The 23978-nt window shown below is 43.3% G+C and overlaps 1 protein-coding gene across 1 annotated transcript in view; it reads left to right on the forward strand.

The window, feature by feature from the left end:
• The window catches only part of LOC107384695 (fibronectin type III domain-containing protein 5b), a 68951-nt gene extending 55655 nt beyond the window's left edge, over positions 1-13296 (forward strand). The window contains exons 3-7 of the mRNA XM_054734308.2: positions 2356-2457; positions 4696-4798; positions 8523-8612; positions 8687-8853; positions 13090-13296. Of these exons, the coding sequence (XP_054590283.1) occupies positions 2356-2457; positions 4696-4798; positions 8523-8612; positions 8687-8853; positions 13090-13131 (504 nt within the window). The 3' untranslated portion in view covers positions 13132-13296. The remainder of the gene's footprint in view (positions 1-2355; positions 2458-4695; positions 4799-8522; positions 8613-8686; positions 8854-13089) is intronic.
• Positions 13297-23978: the final 10682 nt, after the last annotated feature.

Genomic DNA, 23978 nt, shown 5'->3' on the forward strand with positions numbered 1-23978 from the left:
TCTCACGAGTTGTAAAAGGAGGAAGCCAGGCAGCAGTTGTGCTGTAGGGTTGAGAGGAGATGCAGGAAGATCAGAGACAGACAGGACAGGAAAATAGTCAAATTAAAAAATAAGAAAACAAAACTAAGTGTTTGAAAAGGAAAATGTAAGATTTATCCACACGTTTTTAACTTTCCAAAGCAATAATTTATAAGCATGTAGTATTTTTAGATTTGATACAATTCACACCCAGGGCCATTTCTAGGCATTTCGGGGGCCAAGGCAAGAATATTTGCATGGTGACGCAGTGGTTAGCACTGTTGCCTCGCAGCACGAAGGTTGCAGGTTCGGAACGCGGCTGCGGCCTTTCTGTGTGGAGTTGCGTGTTCTCTCCATGCATGCGTGGGTTTCCTCCGGGTACTCCGGTTTCCCCCACAGATCACAACATGCCCTATAGTAGGGATGAGCCGTATCCGGTACAGATAAAGCGTTTTTGACGAGTACGAGCATGCAATGAGTATAACTCGTAAATATCTGTAATCGTGCTGAAGGAAAATCCTCATTGGGTAAGTGACTGTCTTCTCGCTCTGTGATTGGCCAGTCAAATAGAGCGCCTGCCCCTCCCTACACACAAAACTCTGCAGCCGGGAGCTCACAGCTCAGTCTGCGTACGGTCCTTACACACACACACACAGACAGTAACAGCTCTCTGTGCTTGCTTCACTGTTCACGTTTCTTCAGTACTTCCTAGGTTTCCTTCGGTTTGCTTCTTTTAAAGTTACTTTAAAGTTACTTTAGTCGTAACGTACGTGGTGCATTTAACAAGACAGAGCTGAAAACGGCTCGTGCTGCGTCAGTCACTGCCTCCGCTCCGGTCGGGTTTTTATTTCCTCTCTCTCTTTCTCCTCTTCCTCAGGATCCGCTCCCTCTTTCCTATTCACTCTCTCTCTTTCTTTACATTTTTAATCACAATTGTCTATTTTTTGCTCATTTTAAATATATTTTAATCATTTTCTAAATTCTTTTTTCTATTTTACATGTTTTGTTTTTGTGAAGCGCCCCGTGATTTTTATCTTGAGAGGCGCTATAGAAAAGATCTTTTCTTCTCTCTCTCTCTTAATTCATGCACTTAAATATTAATGTTCTGATTTTATTGAAAAACTTGTTCTGTAATAGTTCCTTTACTATTGTGATCAAAAACATTTCATCTCAACTCTGAGGCTGCTCTGTAAATAGTTTTCAAATAAACGATACACATAGCAACTTCTGATCAGACTTAAAATAACGTCTTGATGTAAACCACACCCACTTCCGGTTAAACCACACCCACTTCCGGGTTAGGACACGCCCACTCCCGAGTACAGATACAGATCATTTAGATGGTTGAACAGATACAGATACAGATAGTGGTGTACTCGCTCATCCCTACCCTATAAGTTATTAAAAAAAATAATAATTGTAAGTCGCTTTGGATAAAAGCGTTTAATAAATGAATAAACATAAACATATTTGCTGAAGAGATTTCAGGTCTAATTTCTTCAGATTTAATGAGGATTCACTTTTTGAAAAAAATTTGTGTTTTTAGTTACCAAATTACTTAGAAATACATTTTTGTGAATCTTTGCTTTGTTTACCAAACCAAAAGTATCATTTAAAAATCCATTCACCTGCTTTACAAACAAAGCTTCTCTCTACACCTGACCTCAGTAATGGAATTATTAAATTATTAAAAACAAAAGAAGACCTAAACCTAAAGCTGATAGGTATTATTACATTTTTCTTTAGACGTGTGTTTTTTTTCTCCCACTTAAACCTGCAGACGCTGTGTCAGCCTGCATGTGGCTGAGCAGCTACAACCACGATGCGTTCACTCGACCAGAGAAAGAAAGAATTGGATCTGCCCTTCGTCAGTCAAGCTGAAAATCATCTGATTGCAGCTGAAGCATCTCTTATTAAAAACCCACAGCATCTTCTGAAAGCAGCTGTAGTGAAATTCATGGTTTCTGCTGCATTTCTGGTTCATTTCTGTTTTGGGGCGACGGTGGCACAGGAGTTAAGTGCTCGCCCCGTAATCTGAAGGTTGCAGGTTCGAGCCCTGCTCAGTCTGTCGCTGTCGTTGTGTCCTTGGGCAAGACACTTAACCCACGTTGCCTGCTGGTGGTGGTCGGAGGGACCGGTGGCGCCAGTGCTCGGCAGCCTCGCCTCTGTCAGTGCGCCCCAGGGCAGCTGTGGCTACATTGTAGCTCATCCCCACCAGTGTGTGAATGTGTGTGAAAGGGTGAATGACTGATTGCGTTGTAAAGCGCCTTGAGGGGTTCCAGGACTCTAGAAGGCCATTTACCATTTTGTCGTTTCATCTGGTGTGTTGTCCTCCAGAGGCAGGACGGCCTGATGCAGCGTTCCATACGGGAGGTGAATACATCCAGCCGCTGGTGTGTGCTGTGGGACCTGGATGAGGACACACACTACAGTGTCCAGGTGACTCTTTCTCTCTCTCTCTCTCACACACACACACACGTCTCACATGGAGACTGTTTTGTCAAAGTCCTGTTGTTGTTTATGGGAAAATTTCTGTTGTGTTTTTTTAACTAACGCCATATTGTTATAAAACATATTGGCTCACTATTTGTACCATAAATGTGATGCCAGTATTCTAATTTACTCTCATTTTATTCTCAAGATGGTCTCCAACCCTTCCTACGGTTGCTCTTTGGTGTTACGTGTTACAGACTTTCTATTATTTTGAAACAAATTGTTTAACCCAAATTTTTGGAAAGTACCTTCTCTCCAAATTGTGACTAGGGTCTGAGTGATGAGGAGGAGGTTTTTGTGTTTTTAAAGAGCAAGTCACCCCCTACCAGAGTCTTATTACACTCCCACTTCCTGTTAGAAAAATGCAACAAATGCTGTTGCCTGGCAAACCGAGAGGGCGGAGCCACTAACAAACACACACACACACACACACAGGCTCACAAAGACATTGTGACATCATATGGTACCAGTTTACATCGTAATGCACCTCTTGGAGCCTTTTAAGTGTAACTGTTTCTTTACTCGCTGTGAATTGGGTATAGAGCTCCGGGAGTTGACGTCACTTCTCCCGGCATGCAACAGTTCAAATTGAAACTGCGCCATCTTGGCAGGCAGAAGCCCGCAGCTGGACTATTTGTTATTGTCAGAAAACTCAATCAAACGGGAAATGTGGTAGATTCCTGTTGTGCCCTAGGATGCAGAACAGACGCGGACGACATAAGGAATGAGCCCTCTACAGGATTCCCCAAGATCCGGAGCGCCGCAAACGTTGGATCATTGTGCTAAAACGCGCTAGCCTCCGGGCTAAAATGAAACTGTGGGATCCCGAGAGTAAAGGTTTTCGCTTATGCAGCGACCGCTTCATATCAGGTACTTAAACCAACGTTTCCTCAACTGTGTATGGTATTTATTTTAAATGCTTTTATTACGATTCTTAGTGGGCTTCCTAAACTTATTTTGGCGGGGCTTTTTCTGTCTTATTACTCATAGCAACAAGTAAACGTCACGTAAAACGTTGCCTCGTGATTTCTGCGTGCTGCCGTTTACGTGTTTTATGATCACAGCAAGTAACCGGCTAAGCTGTATTTACTTTTTAAGCAATGGCTGATCACTTGTCAGATCACACATAAAAAGCACTTTGGATTGCTGTTATCTGTCTCACCAAGACAGATCTCAGACAGATCCTGAGACGCTCCTGCCTGACATATTTATTTTATTCACGGAAAAAAATCAGACTAGTGGTTTCTCTTGGCGTTCAGTTTATACATTCAAACAGCACAGCACTCTATTTAAACTACTTACATGTAAGTCTATGTTATTTGTCCATCCATCCATTTTCATCTGCTTATCCGGAGTCGGGTTGCGGGGGCAGTAGCCTAAGTCGAGAGGCCCAGACTTCCCTCTCCCCAGCCACTTGGGCCAGCTCCTTCGGGGGAATCCCAAGGCGTTCCCTGGCCAGGTCCGGTAAGAAGTCCGCTACGACAGCTTCTGGCGTTTTTAAAAAGTATCCCAGGGGCACAGTAAGGGTCGGAGATGTTTAGTCTATTTAATTTCTGACTATATAAAATGATTTCTTCAGTTTTAAAGTGTGAAGTAAACTCCGACGAAGTAAAATCCAAGCCGATCCCGTTCATTTTGTTTACCTTTGTTGCCTGCCAACATGGCGTCTACTCTCTGAGAGTCACGTGATGTCCGGAGCTCTATACCTGATGACTGCTGAGCATCTACAGAGAAGCTGATGGTTTGAAAACCTGAACCTGAGATGTTTTTGAAGCTGATTTAGCTGATTGTCGCTCAGCTGAGTGGCTCCGTTTGTCCTTCAGCTGGAGGTTAAGTCTGTTAAGAGGTAAAAACAGCCGGATTTCCCTGTAGACGTCGGAGCTTTTGGCCTGAGTTAACCACTTCACATGAAAGTCCTCTCACATGTATGATAATCAAACTTGATTGTTTATTTGTTTATTTATTTGGGGGTTATTTGGCTAAATAAAATGCGCTCCAGCTCGTATTTCTACTCTGTCACAGTGACAGAGCAGCTGTGTCCTCCAAAAGGATCCTGGAACCAGACCAGAGAACCTTTTGTCTAATGAGTTTACCCTCCTTACACAACACCATCCTCAGTCATTCTTCCTTTTTAAATAAATGCTCCTATCTCTCCTCTAAACCTTGTTTTCTTATCTTCTGTAGGTGCAGTCCGTCGGTCTGCACGATGACAGCCAGCCCAGTCGACCCGTCCACTTCAGAACTCTGGAGAGAACCGACCAGTATCCAGCCAGAGTCCTGGACCACCGTAAATACGCACAAACACACTCAGCATTTATACTGAGTACTATTTTTCGACCGGAAAAAGGTGGCTTGCCAACTCTGGATCGGGACTCGGGAGAGAGGTCCTACCTCAAGTGGAGGAGTTTAAGTATCTCGGGGTCTTGTTCACGAGTGAGGGTAGGAGGGATCGGGAGATCGACAGGCGGATCGGTTCGGCGTCTGCAGTGATGCGGACGCTGAGCCGATCTGTCGTGGTGAAGAGGGAGCTGAGCCAGAAAGCCAGGCTCTCGATTTACCGGTCGATCTACGTCCCAATCCTCACCTATGGTCATGAGCTTTGGGTAATGACCGAAAGAACGAGATTGCGGATACAAGCGGCCGAAATGAGTTTCCTCCGTAGGGTGGCCGGGCTCAGCCTTAGAGATAGGGTGAGGAGCTCGGACATTCGGGAGGGGCTCGAAGTAGAACCGCTGCTCCTCCGGATCGAAAGGAGCCAGTTGAGGTGGTTTGGGCATCTGGTCAGGATGCCTCCTGGATGCCTCCCTGGGGAGGTGTTTTGGGCATGTCCTGCCGGCAGGAGGCCCCTGGGTCGACCCAGGACACGTTGGAGAGGTTACATCTCCAATCTGGTCCGGGAACGCCTTGGGGTACTGCCGGAGGAGCTGGTGGAGGTGGCCGGGGAGAGGACGGTCTGGAGCTCCGTAGTTGGGATGCTGCCCCCGCGACCCGGATAAGCGGAGGAAGACGACGACGAGACTATTTAATGTTCCGAGTGCGTCACATCCCCTTTCCTCCCTCGCCTCCATTGGATGGTTCACACAGTCCTGAAGCATATTTGTCGTTTCTCCCACAGACGTACTCACCCTCATCTTTTTTTATGATTTTTTTTATCTCAACATTTTATATTTCCTCACAGCAATCTCTTTCCTTTTTTTCAATCAACATTTTGAGTTTATTTAGGCCTCATTCTCAATGTTTAGCCTTTTTTCTTCACCTTTTCTTCATTGTTGATATTTTATAATTTCTTTCAACGGTGAAATGTCGCAACCTGTTGACTTCATTCTCAGCATTACAACTTTGACAGTGAGGCTTTTGGTAAGTACACAGCTCAAAAATACAACGAACATCCTAGATCTGAATCAGTCAAATATCTTTATTAAACACTTTGTTCTTTAGCGGAACGCGCTGACAACACAATCAACAAATATCAATGGAAATCAAATTTACAGCCCTTGGAGGTCTGGATTTGGACTTGAAGCCACATTCAAAATGAAAGTGTGAAGACACACTACAGGCTATCTAACTCTGATGTAATGTACTTAAAGGGACATTATGGAAGTTTGACAGACAAAACATGTATAGAAATAATAAATGTCTTCTTCATACATTCTCCTGCAATGCCCTGGTCCTGTAGAATGAGCCCTGGCATTTTTACTGTGATTGCCTGTTTTTCTGTAAAATCACAGAAAAAGAGAGATGCTCGGGTCGAGCAGGCTGCTTCATGCGCGTTCACGCTCAGGCATCGCCCGTAGCATTTGCTATCCGTAGCTTTAGCAGCAGAGAGAGAGGCAGTGCCACTTTGTCGCTGTTCCTAACGCCTAGTGACAAAGCTAGCTACATTTCTGAGGACCCTTAGCTACTTTCTGTAGAACTTTCTTCTAGATATTTCCTGCAAATTAGCAACAAAATAGCCATTTTCGCTCCGAACTGTTCTTTGAACGTTGTTTCAGCTGTCATCAAGGATATAAATGTTACAGATACAGTGAATGTTACTAGAGTGTAGCTCACCTAGTAAGATGTCGGACTCTCGTGCAAAAGACCTGGGTTTGATTCTGGATGTGAACATAGTTTATTTAGAGTTTCTTTTTTACATTAATGGTATATTTTTTTACAGTAAGATGCCCAAATTTTTATTTGAGACTCGCCGAACGGCATTGAATTCACAGATAAAAAAGATGTGGGTTCAACTTTCATTTTGGAACAATTTTTCAAGCAAGGGAAGGGAATGATCTGAGCATGCAGGAGGACTGACCCATCATAAACCTTTGTCGGCTGTGCTGAAGAGAAAGGTACAGAACCAAATTATTTAATTAATTAGCTGCACGTTCTCCTGTCCTCTGTCCTCTGGGCCACACACACACACACACACACACACAGGGCTGTCTCAGCTGTTATTTTTGTTAAGGAGTGTGCACGTACAGCATGCGCACCTTGTGCACGAGCCTACTATTGAAGCTGTCATTACGCTTTTGGCCTGATGGGGCAATCGCGAGCATAAAAATTCAAAAGTCCGTAAAGTCCCTTTAAAACAAGTCAAACTGAGGCTCAGAAGTGTGTGTGGCCTCCATACAACAAGAGTTTAAGATCCTGGTTTTTGTGTTTAAATCCCTAAATAACTTAGCACCTGGCTACTTGTCTGAGCTCATTCACCCATATGTCCCTACAAGATCCCTCCGATCAGCTGACCAACACCTCCTACATGTCCCTAGCTCTCGCTGTAAGTCCCGCGGGGAGCGCGCCTTTTCAGTTTGTGCACCGAAGCTCTGGAACCACTTGCCCCTCCCGATCAGACTCTCTTCCTCTCTTTCCCTTTTTAAGTCTCGTTTAAAAACTCACTTTTATTCTTTGGCTTTTAATTCTGTCTAACTTATTCCCTTTCTACCTTTCCTTTTAGGGTTGGATTACTTGATTTTAATGGATTTAGTTTTTATTTTTGATTGTTTTTATTGTGTGTTTTGTTCAGCACTTTGGTCGGCTCTCATGCCGTGTTTAAATGTGCTATATAAATAAAATTGGTATGGTATGGTATACAACACCTGGGCATGCTCCTGACGAGGCGGCGGATGGTCTCCTTAGGGATCTCCTCCCAGACCTGGACAAAAGCATCCACAAACTCCTGGGCAGTCTGTGGTGTAACATGGCGTTGGTGGCTGGGGGGGGGGGGGGGGGGGGGGGGGGGGGGGGGTGATGTCCAGATGTGCTCAGCTGGATTCAGGTCTGGGTAATGGGCAGGCCAGTCCATAGCATCAATGCCTTTGTCTTCTCACTAACTGCTGACACACTCCAGCCACATGGGATCTAGCATTGCGTATTAGGAGGGGCGCAGGACCAACTGCACCAGCACATGTTCTCACAAGGGGTCTGAGGTTCTCACCTCGGTACCTCATGGCAATCAGGCTAGCTCTGGTGAGCACACGGAGGCTGTGCAGCCACCCACTGCCAAACCAGTCAAGCTGGAGGGTGTTGCAGGCAGCAGAACGTTCTCCAGACTCTGTCACTTTTGTCACATGTGCTGTGTATGACTGTTTGAACAGACGCATGCACATTTGTGAACAATGAAGGTCATTCTGCAGGGTTCTGACAGTGCTCCTCCTGCTCCTCTTTGCACAAACGTGGAGGTAGTGGTCCTGCTGCTGGGTTGTTGCCCTCCTATGGCCTTCTCCACATCTCCTGGGACCTGTCTCCTGGTAGCACCTCCATGCTCTGGACGCTACACAGACAGACACAGCAAACCTTGCCACAGCTCGCGTTGATGTGGCAAATAGTAAATCAACCATTGATTGATCTGTGCTCCTTTGGGTTGCTGCAACAAATCATCTGTAATTTATTTACAGGCCAGATGAGGCCTGAGGGCCACCGGTTAGTGATCACCGGGGGATAAAATAAACCGGGGGGTCTTTATCTTCCTATTTCTGATTATTTATTGCAAGAGTTTTAGTGCAGCTCATCAGCGCTGCGCGTGTCCACAGACGAACCAGCGATGGAGGGCTTAGGTATGACTACTCACCTGCAGACAGGAGAGCTGCTCATCATCACCACGGTGCTGCTGCTGTGGGCAGGTGAGTCCCGTCACCTCTTCCAACATCCCAACGCTCCGTGTTCTCGTCTCGTAACCCCCACTGTGTGCCGCCAGCCGTCATCGCCCTCTTCTGCCGGCAGTACGACATCATCAAAGACAACGATTCCAACGGCGCCAAGGAGAAAGCCAAGAGGCCGCTGGTCCGATCCAGCTCGTCCTACTACAACGCGTCGGCCGGCAGCTCACCGCTCTACCACAACGGCGCCGTCCGCAGCAGCAGGGTGAGCCACAACATTCTTGTCTTCTTCTATAATTCATGCCTTTTCTGGATGACAGAATCATTCTGTGTCCTCTGAGGTCTCCTAGCAACCATGGCTGCTGCCAACATGGCTAAATATAAAACAAGCCAAGCTTACTGTATTTGCAGAGCGCCTTACGACAGTATAAACCCGACCAAAGTGCTTCACTGAATTCAAATTGAATTAAAAATCAAAACACACAATGAAGCACATGGTAAAATACATGAAAACTGAGATGAACAAAGACTCGTGCCGTGTTAAAACAAACATTCTGGACACAGAAGTTTTTACGTTCAAAGCAGCGTCCAAGACTGAAGCGCCCCCTCCTGGACAGATCTGTTCTCAGAGAGCAAATTCTCTCTTTAACAGGAGTTCTCAGTCCTGGTATCCAGCCTGTTTTCATTCTTCCTCTACCCCAACACAGTCGTTGGATCACCTGTTCAGCAGCTCATCAAGCCCTGCAGAAGCCTGTTAATCACCTGCTGCTGCAGGTGTGTTAGAGCAGGGAAACAACTATAACATCCCCTATAACCCCATCTCTATCTTCTCATCCTCTTTTGTTCCAAATGATCCCTCAAATCTAGATAACAGGAAGTGAACCTTCTGAGAAGTTACTAATAAAACAGCAGACTTTCATGCTTTCATGAGGTCATGTCCAAGAAAAAAAAACACACCGTTGCACTTCTCGAATGATACTGGTAGTAAATAAGCCGTGAGGTCACGCGTGTAGATGTTATCTGCATAGATGAAATATTGCATATCTGCAATAGACTTTTATTTTGAAAGTTACTGATGTTTTACACTGATTCCTTGTGTGATTTCCTGCCTAGCCCTATGTTAATTGCGAAAATTGACACATCCCGGAAGCAGCTCGCACAAAAAATAGAACAAAACCGTATTTCAGTCAGTGGCTTTCCGCGCCGCTGCCTGAAGACTTCCACGCTGCGACCATTTTGGATCAATCCATGGTCCATAATGAATGATTTTTGAAACAACGACTTTCCGTTGCCCCAGCGTGGACCCAGGGTCACAATAAAGACAAAAAATCATCACTAAACGTATTCTGTCAAATTACGCTTTGCAAGCATGCAAAAGCAAATCACACAGGTGGTATTGCATAAATGTGACCCCCGCATGTTAGTGTCCATTGATATTTAGTATTTTTCCATACAGTTCTTTTCCAATCTTCAACTCCCTTTGGAAAAAAAATATGATTTCATGCTGGCTTCCTGCTTGGACCTCTAGGCTCCTGTAGTGTCTCCCCGTCCTTTATAGCAGTCTGCTCGAGCAAGTAGAAAACTACTTTGGATAGTTATGTGTCTGAGATGTATGTATGTATGTATGTGTGTTTGTGTGTGTGTGTGTGTGTGTGTGTGTATATATATATATATATATATATATATATATATATATATATATATATATATATTAGGGGTGGGCGATATAGCCTAAAATCTATATTGCGATATAATTTGAAAAATGTAATGAAAAGCGGTAACGGTATATATTGCGATATATGACTTTCTTTTGTATATATGTCAAAAACGACTGTTTCTAAACATACTCACATACCAGATACATTGCAGCAGTAACGTGGATCGAGTGTCTTAATCATGTCCCGAAAGCCGCTTTTCTCCACTGTAAGAAACGGCACCGTGTCCTTCCACAGGTACGTGGTAATGGCATTTGTAAGATCAATCCACCGTTTATTATTTCTCTCATACTGAGTGCCTTTAGCTAATGCTTGTAAAATATCCGTCTGCTGGTGTGTAAGACCACCTTTTTTCTTACCGCTCGACTGACTGGGCGTTTGTTGAGGACGCAGATTTGGCTTTCTTCGTATTCCACAACATGCTTCGTTTTGACGTGGTAAAACAAATTAGATGTATTCCCTCTATTCGCTAATACTTTCTTCCGGCATACTTTGCAGATATATTGTTCTGCTCCACATCCGACTCCTTAAAGCCAAACCAAGTCCAAAGGACCGATGTTGCACCGGTCTTCTTTACGAGAACCTCCTCCTCCTCCTCCACCACAGGCTCCATGCTTTCAGCCTCAACAGATGTCGCTTGATGACATCATCAACATGCGCTACCGCGATAGGCCGATAGAGTCAAAATCTCTACCGTTGGCCAAATTAATATCATTTCTACCGTATACCGTTTATACCGCCCACCCCTAGTGTGTGTGTGTGTGTATATATATATATATATATATATATATATATATATATATATATATATATATAAAATGTGTGTGTGTGTGTATCAGTGTTGGGCAAGTTACTTCAAAACTGTAATGCATTGTTTATTACTTGTTACCCTCATTTTAAAGTAATTCATTACATTACAATACTACTGATTTTAAAATGTAAGGCATTACACTACTTTTGCATTACTTTAAGTTACTTTCACCAAAACAACTTCAATATGAATCTGGTCATGTGACGCTCTGTGAGCTCATGACATATATGTGGAAGGTGATGTGGTGTCTGAGCTAGGATTGCTGTTAAAAACAGTCAGATATAATAACAGTGCTTTAAAATGATTGTTTATTAAATGAAAGCAACAACAATCTGTACTGTCAGCATGCTGCCATCTTATATTAACTGAACAGGGAGTGAGGTGGTGGGGGCTCCAAGCCTATATTTGCCTTGGTCCCCAAATGCCTTGATACGGCCCTGGATGTGGGACTGACTTCTGGGGTGATCTGATTCTATCACATGTATAAATATTAAATGCTTATATATTATTGCTTTTCACTGGTAAAAATGTGTATTGGGGATAAATCTACCTACTTTTTTTCTTTTCAAGCACTTTGTTTTGTTTTCTTGATTTTGAATAACTTCCTGCCCTTTCTCTCTCTAACCTTCCTGCATGCTGCATGTTTTCTCCGTCTTCCAGAAAAACTGTTTCCTAGATTTCCTACTTTCTAACTAATCAGCCAAAGGGATCTACCGAACGCAAAAACAGCTTAACATGCGCTGCACTCCAGCAGCAATGAGTTGAAATCACCGGGGCACAGATTATGAACTCAGCTGAAAAGTACATGAAGTACCAGAGAATATGAGCTGATATAAACCATCGTAAACGAATTACTTTGTTTTGGTGGAGCGATTTTGTGAATATAACGGCGGCCGCGTGCAGGACGCAGCTGGAGTATTTGAGCCATCACCGCTGCGTCCTCTCCGCTCATAGAATGCCCGCAAAGCTGAGTCCATAAATGACGTCATATATGTGGATACTGGATCTTTTTTCAGGCTTCCCGCAATTTGAATTTTTAGGAAACCCACATCTTGATTCTGGGTTTAAAAATGCGTTGTAATTACCGCGTTACTGACAATTGTACCGAGTAAATATTACCATTTTCATTCCCTGTAATGCCTTACATTACCACATTACAGCAAAAAGCAATGCATTACAGTAGTTAATTACTTTTGTACCGCATTACTCCCAACACTGGTGTGTGTGTGTATATATATATATATATATATATATATATATGTGTGTGTGTGTGTGTGTGTGTGTGTGTGTGTGTGTGTGTGTGTGTGTGTGTTAAACAGCTCCAATCTGCCGCCAACTGGCACAAATCATCATCTGCATCCTCCTTAAAATGTGAGCTCTGGATTAGTAATTGGACAGTTGCGATGGTCCAAATTTTGGTTCTTCTCGGGGAAACTTCTTCTTCGAACAGAGTCAGATTCTTATTGTGGCGTTGCTTAAATGTTTGCTGGTTTTAATGTCTTCCTTTAAACCTGTTTTCATATTTACCGTTTTTCTTCCACGATTTGAATAACATTATTAAATTGGTACATTATATCCCAAATAATACGTTTTTATTTGAAATTATGATTGCAAACATCTCTGACTACATTGACAGGAGATGTTTTGAATGAAGTTCTGGTTTTTCAGATGTTAAATATGAAAACAAAAATAAAGAGGCAGTTTTAGGATGTTTTTAAATGTTTCTTGTGACTCCATTGTAGAGACCTTAAGAAATAAAAAGGCTGATTGTTATTGGAGAACGCTGATCATTAGACTACTGGGAGATTTAATTTTTTTCTTTTTACTCCTTTAAAATTTTGTTTGTTTAAATGAGTAAAAACACAGTTTCTGTCTCTAAATAAATGAAGCCCTGGCTGGGATTTTACACCAAGTCACATTTGCCTCCTGAAGCCTTTGAATTATATTCCTGTCTGCTTATCTTCTTCTCTTGCAGCTGCACCGAGCCTCCTCCTCCATCAACATCATCAGAGTCTGATCTCTGAATCTGTTTTGGAGAATTTCTGCTTAGGAGGAACTTCAGCTGGATTACCATGATGAGGGGAGATTTTATAGACCTGCTGCTGTTACCAAGACTCTAATCTGCTGTAAAATATGATCAAAGTCAGAGGAGCTCCATGAGAACTGGGCAGTAGTTGGTGGGTGGATGCTGCCCTCTGCTGGCATGAGACGGAACGTCTAAAGACAGATGTGAATCTTTTCCAACATGTTTCCAGTCCTGTTCACCTCAGATTGGTTCATCTTCAGCCATCTGGTGTTTTCTGCTGATTCTTTTTGTCTTCTCAACAGAATGAACATTTAGAGCAGCTGTGTATGATCTTGGTCCTCGGGGGCCACCATACTTCGTATTTTAGATGTTTCTTTGCTCCAGATGTATGGGATGCCATTGTGCCAATTGGAAGGTAATACCTTTTAAAAATTACAGCTACACTCTTATCACATTTAGATTTTCAAAATGTTTAAAGTACTTTTTTTTACCACATTTAACCATTTTTGGTGTTATTTGTCAATGTTTAAGCCTGAATAAAAAAAAATTATGTCACAATAAATATTAAGAAACAAATCAAAATGTCAAAATATACTAAATATTTAGATTAACTGTATTAAGTCATTATTATTATATCATCATCATCATCATCATTATTATTATTATTATTGTTGTTGTTGTTGCTGTTGTTATTGTAAAATCTAAAGGTTAAACTTTAAACTTAAATATTTAGAAGAAAAAATACATTAACAAAGTCACATCCAAATGTTGCAATTGTTTGTGGCAATTTTAAACTATTTAGTCAAATCTAAATAACCTAACTGGGTATCTTACATCAAAACTAAATATATAAAGTTAAATCTGAGTTGTTAGAATTTACTTGAATTTAAAACCCAATTTAAACATTTACATTAACATCTTAAAAATTTTAAGTTCATTTTAAACATTTCAAATGAAGAGTAATTAAGTTTTAACTATATTCACATCATGGTCATTCTAAAAATAAATCACTAAGTTTCAACCAAATGCTGAATATATATATATATATATATATATATATATATATATATATATATATATATATATATATATATATAAGGTTTAAACAAAATGTGTAGTTAACATGCAAATTCGGACTGCAGTAGTACGGAAGTAACATACCAAAATAAAAGCACGGTGGAACAATTCCTCACATCAGGCACAGAAACTCGAAAAATTTGAATGACGTGCAAATTTCTTTTAGTTCAGAAATCCAGCTTAGACTGAAAGACCATCTAAAGGCTCAGGAACCTTTTGCAGGTGTTTTGGATTCATTAGCTGATTAGAGTGTGACACTTTGAGTCTAGAATATTAAAACTTTTCACAATATTCTAATTGTGTGAGATTTTGAATTTAGGATTTTCATAAGCTGTAAACCATAATCATCACAGTTATAACAAATACAGGCTTAGAATATCTGGATTTGTATGGATTATATGAATAAATACTCAGAATATCATGCCATCAAAGAGACTTTAAAATCTTAGAACTTTGGTTTTGGCAAATTTCATTTTTCGGCATCTTATGTTAATTTGTATGTTAGCTAAACAAATTAGTTTCAGGCCTTTTATCTTTAGATTTCAAGTTTTAGATCAAAACTTTTGCTTCCAAATATACAGATTTAAAAATATTGGACTAAAGATAAGTGAAACTTAATTTATTTAAAATAAGTCAGGTTTCACTTAACTTAAATTTTCAATCAATCAATACTTTATTAATCCCAGAGGGAAATTAGAGCTTCAGTACACACAATTCAGAGATCAGACATACATGGGCAAGACACATGACAAGAATTGGTGACTGTGGTCATTCGCAACCCGAGTCGCACTACCTGAAAAGAGATCAGAAGGTTTTATATATGAGGATTGAGTCAGGTGGAGGGAAAAAAGGCACTTCAGAGTTACCCTCCACAGGGAGGGCAGCTTTGCTCTGCAAAAAAACACCTCAGACAGATTTGCAACAGACTTCAGACAACACACAACATAAGTGTCCACTAGGTGGGGTGGTGGGTTGAGACTATCCCTACTTCAGTTCCTGCAGCCACGATAAGCAGCGCATGTCACCTCAGTGTGGATAGGGGGAGGAGCATTGAGAGTTGGAGGGTTGCAGTGACCTTGGAACGTTTCAGCGGCCTTCCCAGTCCCGCCCAGGCTGGGAAAGGAGACAGAGTTGAGTTGCCATAGCGACAACACATTCCACAGGTTTTCACAGCATCTGTCTGCATTCCTTTGTGGGGGTTTTAGTTACTTGCAGCTCAAGGCTACCAGGTCGTCAGATTCAGATAACAAGAATTTGTTTGGGTCAGGTTGAGATAATTTTCCTCTCTGCCTTCAGTCTTTAAACTGATCACTCCAGTCCTTCAGTGAAGCCAATTTTGGGTTTTTAAGCTTGTCCATACTGTCCGGTGACTCTCTCCGAGATGACATAAATTTTGCGCTCCCGTCTTCCCAAATTTCCAGAAAACCAGATATCCTCCCACTCCAATCAGGAGAAATCCAGTGATCATCAGACCAAATATCCACACGTCTTCGATGTCCTCAATGGACAGCTGAGAGAGGCATATGATCTTCCACTCTTTCCAGGAATCCAACATATATCCCACTGGGTGTGTCCCCTGTGGACATGTGGGAGCCCCCTGCTCCGTTCTCATTGCTGAAAAAATCTTATCGATCACATTGAATGACCAATTTATCAAATCCATGGTTAGTAAAAAAAATAGAGTTTTTCAGAAGAAATGCAGAGAAGGGCTCTGTGGACAGACAGGACAAAGAGCCTTGGGGAAAAAAAAGATAAGGGAGCAAAAGAGGGAAGCGTCTGTGCTATGTGTACTATGTGTAATATGTATCATACATATTAATTTATATATAGTAATCTTAAAAAAATCTACATATAATTTAACAATTGGTGCTTCATACAAAAGACCTGAACTGAATCAGTGGTTTATAAACAAACTTCTGCAGAACTTAAAGTGTTGGAGCAGAGAAACATCTGGAACATAAAAACTAGTTTAAACCCGTTTTTCTAACAAGGTTCCTGTGATTTTTATCACGTTCCTTCAACTTTCATCTCATGATCATTGATTTGATGTTGAGACCATCATCAGGATTTAGTTAGAAATCAAAGTGTTTGTGATAAGCTTTAAATGTCATGTTTAAGGTGGTGAATTTACACTGTAAAATTTTCATTAAAAGTTTTAATTAAATGAGCTCCAAGTTGTTGTTTTTTACTTTAAGTTTTTCTGGAATCTGAGAACATTTATTTTCCATCCATCCATCCATTTTCATCCACATATCCAGAGTCTGGTCGCGGGGACAGTAGCCTAAGGTGAGAGGCCCAGACTTCCCTCTCCCCAGCCACTTGGGCCAGCTCCTCCGGGGGAATCTCAAGGCGTTCCCTGGCCAGGTGAGAGACATAGTCCCTCCACCGTGTCCTGGGTCTATCTTTAGGTCTCCTCCCGGTTGGACGTGCCCGGAAAACCTCACCAGGGAGGCGTCCAGGAGGCATCCTGACCAGATGCCTGAGCCACCTCAACTGGCTCCTCTCGATGTGGAGGAGCAGCGGGTCTACTCCGAGCCCCTCCCGAATGACCGAGGTTCTCACCCAATCTCTAAGGGAGAGCCCAGCCACTCTTCGGAGAAAAATCATTTCGGCCGCTTGTATCCGCGATATCGTTCTTTCGGTCACTACCATACCATAGGTGAGGGTAGGAACGCGATATCGTTCTTTCGGTCACTACCATACCATAGGTGAGGGTAGGAACGTAGATCGACCGGTAAATCGAGAGCTTCGCCTTCTGACTCAGCTCTCTCTTCACCACGACAGACCGGTACAACGCCTACATCACTGCAGATGCAGCACCAATCTGCCTATCGATCTCATGCTCCAGTTTTCCCTCACTCGTGAGCAAGACCACGAGATACTTAAACTCCTCCACTTGGGGCAGGAACTCATCCCTGATCCGGAGAAGGCATTCTACCCTTTTCCGAATCAAGACCATTGTCTCAGAGCTGCTTCACTTTCGGCTGCGAACCGCTCCAGCGAAAGCTGAAGATCTCGTTCCGATGAGGCCAACAGGACAATGTCATCTGCTAAAAGCAGAGACTTGATCCTCACCAAAACGGATGCCCTCCACACCTTGGCTGCGCCTAGAAATCCTGTCCATAAAGGTTATGAACAGAATCGGTGATAAAGGGCAGCCTTGGCGGAGTCCAACTCTCACTGGGAACGAGCCCGACTTACTGCCGGCAATGCAGACCAAGCTCTGACACCGGTCATACAGGGACCTAACAGCCCGTATCAGAGGGCCTGGTACCCCATACTCCCTGAGTACCCCCCACAGGGCCCCCCCGAGGGATGCGGTCAACTTCTCCAAATCCACAAAACACATGTAGACTGGTTGGGCAAATTCCCACACACCCTCCAGGATCCCCTAAGGGTATAGAGCTGGTCCAGTGTTCCACGGCCAGGATGAAAACCAAATTGCTCTTCCTGAATCTGAGGTTCAACAATCCGATGGACCCTCCTGTCCAGAACCCCTGAATAGACCTTACCAGGAAGGCTCAGGAGTGTGATCCCCTTGTTGTTGGAACACACCCTGCGGTCCCCCTTTTTAAATAAGGGGACCACCACCCCGGTCTGCCAGTCCAGTGGGACTGCCCCCGATGTCCACGCGATATTGCAGAGCTGCGTCAGTCAACACAGCCCCACAACATCCAGAGCCTTAAGGAACTCCGGGCAGATCTCATCCACCGCTGGAGCCTTGCCACAGAGGAGCTTTTTAACCACCTCAGTGACCTCAGCACCAGAGATTTGAGAGGCCAACCCAAAGTCCCCAGACTCTGCTTCCTCACTGGAAGACGTGTCGGTGGGATTGAGGAGGTCTTCAAAGTATTCTGCCCACCAATCCACAACGTCCTGAGTAGAGGTCAGCAGCACACCATCCCCACTGTAGATAGTGTTGGTAGCACACTGCTAAGGTCTGTCGGAGGTGGGAATTGAACCTCTTTCTGACAGGAGACTCTGCCAGACGTTCCCAGCAGACTCTCGTGATACGTTTGGGTCTGCCTGGTCTGACCGGCATCCTCCCCCACCATCTGAGCCAACTCACCACCAGGTAGTGGTCAGTTGACAGCTCCGCCCCTCTCTTCACCTTAGTGTCCAAGACATGCGGCCGTAGGTCAGATGAAACAACAACAAAGTTGATCATCGAGCTGCGACCTAAGGTATCCTGGTGCCAAGAGCACATATGGACACCTTTATGTCTGAACATGATGCTCATTATGGACAATTCATGACTGGCACAGAAGTCCAATAACAAAACACCACTCGAATTCAGATCGGGGGGGCCGTTCCTCCCAACCACACCTCTCCAGGTCTCACTGTCGTTGCCCACGTGAGCGTTAAAGTCCCCCAGCAGAACGAGGGAGTCACCGGAAGGAGCGCTTTCCAGCACCTCCTCCAAGGTCTCCAAAAAGGGTGGGTAGTCGTTTGGTGCATAAGCACAGACCACACTCAGAACCCGTCCCCCCACACGTAGGCGGAGGGAGGCTACCCTCTCATTCACCGGGGTAAACCCCAGTGTACAGGCACCAAGATGGGGGGCAACTAGTATGCCCACCCCTGCTCGGCGCCTCTCAGTGGGAGCAACTCCAGAGTGGTAGAAAGTCCAACCCCTCTCAAGGAAACTGGTTCCAGAGCCAGAGCCATACGTTGAGGTGAGTCCGACTATATCTAGTCGGAACCTCTCAACCTCACACACCAACTCAGGCTCCTTCCCCACCAGAGAGGTGACATTCCATGTGCCAAGAGCCAGCTTCTGTAGCCGAGGATCAGACCGTCAAGGTCCACGCCCTCGACTACCACCCGTCACACACTGCACCCGACCTCTTTGGCCCCTCCCACGAGTGGTGAGCCCAGGGAAAGGGGGACCCACGTTTCTTCTTCGGGCTATGCCCGGCCAGGCTCCATGGGTGAAAGCCCGGCCACCAGGCGCTCGCCAACGTGCCCCACCTCCAGGCCTGGCTCCAGAGGGGGCCCCGGTGACCCACGTCCAGGCGAGGGAACACGGTTTCCATTTATATAATTCATCATAAGAGGTCTTTAAATTAAAACCCTAAAAAAAATTAATTAATAAATAGTCTTTAATTAAGGTGGGGAGGAATTTACTATACATTCTATATAATGAATCTGAATTGAATAAGCAGAACAAAAAAATTTTTTACTTATTTTTGAAAATGTTCAGTTTACATCCAGGATGAATGTGAAAATAGTCCCCATATCTCTGCATTAGCTTCTGATAGAAATAGACGTAAAAATGCTCAGTTCAGAAAATCCTGACAGGTCTACGTCACACTGTGTCTTAATATTCATGGAAAACCATCTTGACTCATGATGGGGAAGGCTGTTGTTGGTTTAGTGTCCAGGAAACAGCAGACAGCGTCTCAGCTTGTACAAGCTAACCGTTAGCATTAGCAATTTCATTTCCACCACACAGCAGAACTCCTTGAGACTTGTGTTATTTGTGGAGATAGACCATCAACGTTGCAGAGTAAATGGAGACAGTGGTAGAGTTGTGTTGCTGTTAACAAAAAAATACACATGATGAAGTATCAAGAAATGACATAAATTCTTTATTCATGTAAAATGTACTTCTTTTTTAAAAGAAAATAATTTAGTTGAATCTGTGTTTAAATGATCAGTTTGTCTTTCTAGGTGAGTAGAAAGAGTAGATGTAATGGTGTGTAAATAATGTAATGGGTTTCATTTTAACGACGGGGGCGTCAAAACTCAGCTGAAGCACGTTTTCGTCCCACATCTGCTTCAAAACCAGAAAAAGCTTCTGACGCCTTTATTTTTAATTATAAGCTATTATGAATGAGAAATGGTTTGATAAATATGTTTAGAGAGACCTTGTGTATAGAAGGGAAGTCGAACAAGTTCTCTGGCAACATAATTTATAAGAAACTTTTCAATCAAATCAAAGATACTTTATTAATCCCAGAGGGAAATTAGAGTTTCAGTACACACAATTCAGAGATCAGACATACATGGGCAAGACACATGACAAGAATTGGTGACCGTGGTCATTCGCAACCCTGAGTTGCGCTACCTTAATAGAGATCAGAGGGTTACATGAGGATTGGTTCAGGTGGAGGGAAAAAAAGACACTTCAGAGCTACCCTCCCACCAGGAGGGCAGCTTTGCTCTGCAAAAAAACACCTCAGACAGATATGCAACAGACTTCAGACATCACACAACATAAGTGTCCACTAGGTGGGGGTGGTGGGTTGGGACTATCCCTACTTCAGTTCCTGCAGCCACGATAAGCAGCGCATGTCACCTCAGTGTGGATAGGGGGAGGAGCATTGAGGGTTGGAGGGTTGCAGTGACCCTGGAACGTTTCAGCGGCCTTCCCGCAGTCCCGCCCAGGCTGGGAAAGGAGACAGAGTTGAGTTGCCATAGCGACGGCACATTCCACATATCTTCTGAAGGGGGAGTTTTCGTTGGAGCCTTGCTGGCTCAAGGACGCCAGATTCCGATTAGAAATTGTTTTGATTCAACGATGGATTATCGATCAGCTGTGATCTGTACAATACTTGGAAATAAAAACAAACATCCTGCAACAGAATACATTCCTTTATTTAATAAAGTTTTATGATTTTAGATCAGATACAGGTAAAAATCTCAGGCTTGTTTATTTCAGGCTGAACTAAAATTAGGTGGACTTCCATAGAACGTTCCCTCACAGGAAACTGGGTTTCAGTGGGGTCAAAGGTCACAGGAAGACCCTCAGCACTTAAGATCCGGGTCCTAAATATTTTCCAGTTGTCTTTTTGTCTGTTTTCTTTATCTTGAAACTAAAGGCGGCGGGCAGGAGGAATCTTCTGTGATGCGTGAGGTAAAGGCCGTGTCACAGCCTGCTCGGGGCTCGCTGGACCCCCAGAACCTCCAGTGGAGAAGCTGGGGCAGGTGTGGGAGGAGGCTGAAGCTCCTTTAACTGAATCTTTTGTTCACTAGTTTTGAGTTGATGAGGTTTTAATCTGCTGCATGACACAGAATCTCAACTGTGACATTAAAGGTCCGACCGGATGGGCTTTTTGTCCCCTGACAGGACAAAGTTGGGTTTTATTTTTAAATTATGGGGCTGCTTCACTTTGACAAACATGCTGATTTTTGTTGGAATCTCACTGAATTGGTATATAACTGTAAATCTTCGTGCACCAACATCCAGATGACTGGGAATAAAAGCTCCATTGGACCAGTTTCCTTTGACTTTGTCGCTGTTGATGACTTCATGTTCCAGTAACATCTCCAACAAGCCCATAAGCAATGGAGGATTTGGTTCCTTTATTAATTTATTCAACAAGAAATGAGTGGCAACACAAACTTCAGACTGCTAATCAATGTGTGTGGGATGCCACGAATGAATTGATGATGGCCAAACCAAAAAAGATCACTCAGGAGGATTTGCAGGAAGATATCAAGAGATCTGGCTGAAAAAAAGACTCAAAGAGATGCTGAGGGTTGTGGAAAGTGGCAGAATGGATCCTAATCAACCTCGTGGAATCATGTTGGACAAGCTTTTGGGACTTCAAAGTAAATTTACTTTCAATTAATGAGACAATGTGTATTTTTAATGATAATCTCTGGAAATATTCATTGCAATTTTGATGAAAATGAATAAAATGATGTCCAGTCATTGAAAAGTATTGTCAGCTTCTTAACATATAACCATAAAAATTGAGTCTAAAGTACATGTGTGTACAAGGTGTAGCGTCTTTGGAGGGCGCCATGTTTCATTCTGGGGTCCTGCGCCTGTTAATGACGTTAGATGATTTGCTGGATTAGCTAGATACTGGACTTATAGAAGTTACGTTACCATGTTGAGAAACATTTAGGCAGTGAGAAACATGAATTTAATGACAAAACTGCTTAACTCTTTCCAAAACCTGCGTGAAAGAAGAGAATCGAAAAAGAGATGCTATATATTTTGGCCGAGCGGCACTGCCATAGTGTGATGTCATCGGCAGGCACAGGACCCCGAGCCGATCCTGAAACTACAGCGTCAGAAAACTGCAATCACACTTGAAATGTTCAGCAAAACCACAGAACAGGGGTATGTTTTAGTTTTAACACACCTGATTTCAATCAGCAGGTGATTAACAGGCTTCTGCAGCGCCTGATGAGCTGCTGCATTGTTGATTCAACCTCTAAACCGAGTGTTTTGGAGCAGAGGAACAACTAAAATGTGCTGGATACTGGGTCTCCAGGACCGCAGCTGCACACCATAGAAAATGTATAAAATCCTAACAGAGGGTTTGTGAACTAGCTGACATTGATGTCCAGCCCTTTGACTTCCAAACACACCCACATCACCCCGCTTCTCCTCCAGCTTCACTGGCTGCCAGTCAACTTCAGGGTTCATTTCAAGATCCTGGTTCTGGTCTATAGGGCCTTACATGGACAAGCACCATCTTACATTGGTGATCTTCTTAGTCCCTACACCCCCAGCAGGTCCCTGAGGTCCAGTGACCAAAGCCTACTGGTTGTGCAGCACCAGGGTAAAGACCAAAGGTGACAGATCATTTGCTGCTGTGGCCCCCAGACTGGAACTCTCTCCCCCTGAGCCTGAGATCAGTGGACTCAGTGGTCTCCTTTAAAAAGCAGCTGAAGACTCACTTGTTCAAGCTGGCTTTTGTATGACCTTCTTCACCACTCTCTCTTTATTCTGCTCTCCCCACCTTTTCCACCTTCCTCAGGATCCACTGATTTCCTTCTTTCCTGTTCACTCTCTCTCTTTCTTAACATTTTTTAATCACAATTGCCTATTTTTGCTCATTTTAATATATTTTTAAACATTTTCTAAATGCTTTTTATATTTTTACATTTTTTTTGTTTTTGAGAGGCGGTATAGAAATGATACTTTCTTCTTCTTCTTCTTTGTGGTGCGGTTAGGGTGTTAGGCGTGGCGGAACTGGAAAACAATTTTGTGAAAGTTGTGCAAATTTTCTTTTTGCAATTTATTTTGTACCAATTTGTTCTCAATAACAGTCGTGTTTACAATTTCGTCTCCAACTCCTCACACTTCTGACACTTTCAGACTAGCAGAAATGAATCTGGGACCTGTCCGTCAGTGTTCCAGAATCTCTTGCACTTTTTTGTCTCCAAATATTTAAGAATTCAGATGAAAAACTCTTTTATCTTTGGTTGGGTAGAATAATACCGTAATTAAACTCCCCAAAGCAACTGTTGCCTGAAGCCACAGGAATTTCCCTTCAAATTCTTCAGTATTTTATGGAAAACCTGATGATTCCCAACAGAATTTCACCAGACTAACAGCTTTTTACACTCATTTTGCAACACTTCTCACTGCCAAGCCGGCGACATTTAGCTGAAAGGCTCCGTTTGGACAGCATTGTGAAAGGAAGTCGTGTTGCTAGGCAACAGATCATCAGCCTAAAGTGAGATTAGTCCCGTCTTCATGATGGACAAAACTGAAGAAGCTGGCTCAAATAAAACGCGATGTTTAAGATTTGAGCAGAAAATGCCCTGTTTTATAGAAATATATAGAATTTTAAAAATTACATTTATTATTCTGTTTTGAGAATTGCTGCCACTGGGTTGATTGGCAGGTGTCCATTGACATGCAGCAGAAAGGGCTTCCTGTGTACACGCTGAAAGGCACAAAGCCTGCGAATGACCCAGGTAAATGTCAGGACACCTCACAGATGGATGTTTTGTTCCATGGAGGAGGTTCTAGAAAGGTCTGAGCCATCACTTCCTCCCAGAAATATCCGATT

This window comes from Nothobranchius furzeri, chromosome 3 (genome assembly GCF_043380555.1).
Source record: "Nothobranchius furzeri strain GRZ-AD chromosome 3, NfurGRZ-RIMD1, whole genome shotgun sequence".
Lineage (NCBI taxonomy): Eukaryota > Metazoa > Chordata > Actinopteri > Cyprinodontiformes > Nothobranchiidae > Nothobranchius > Nothobranchius furzeri.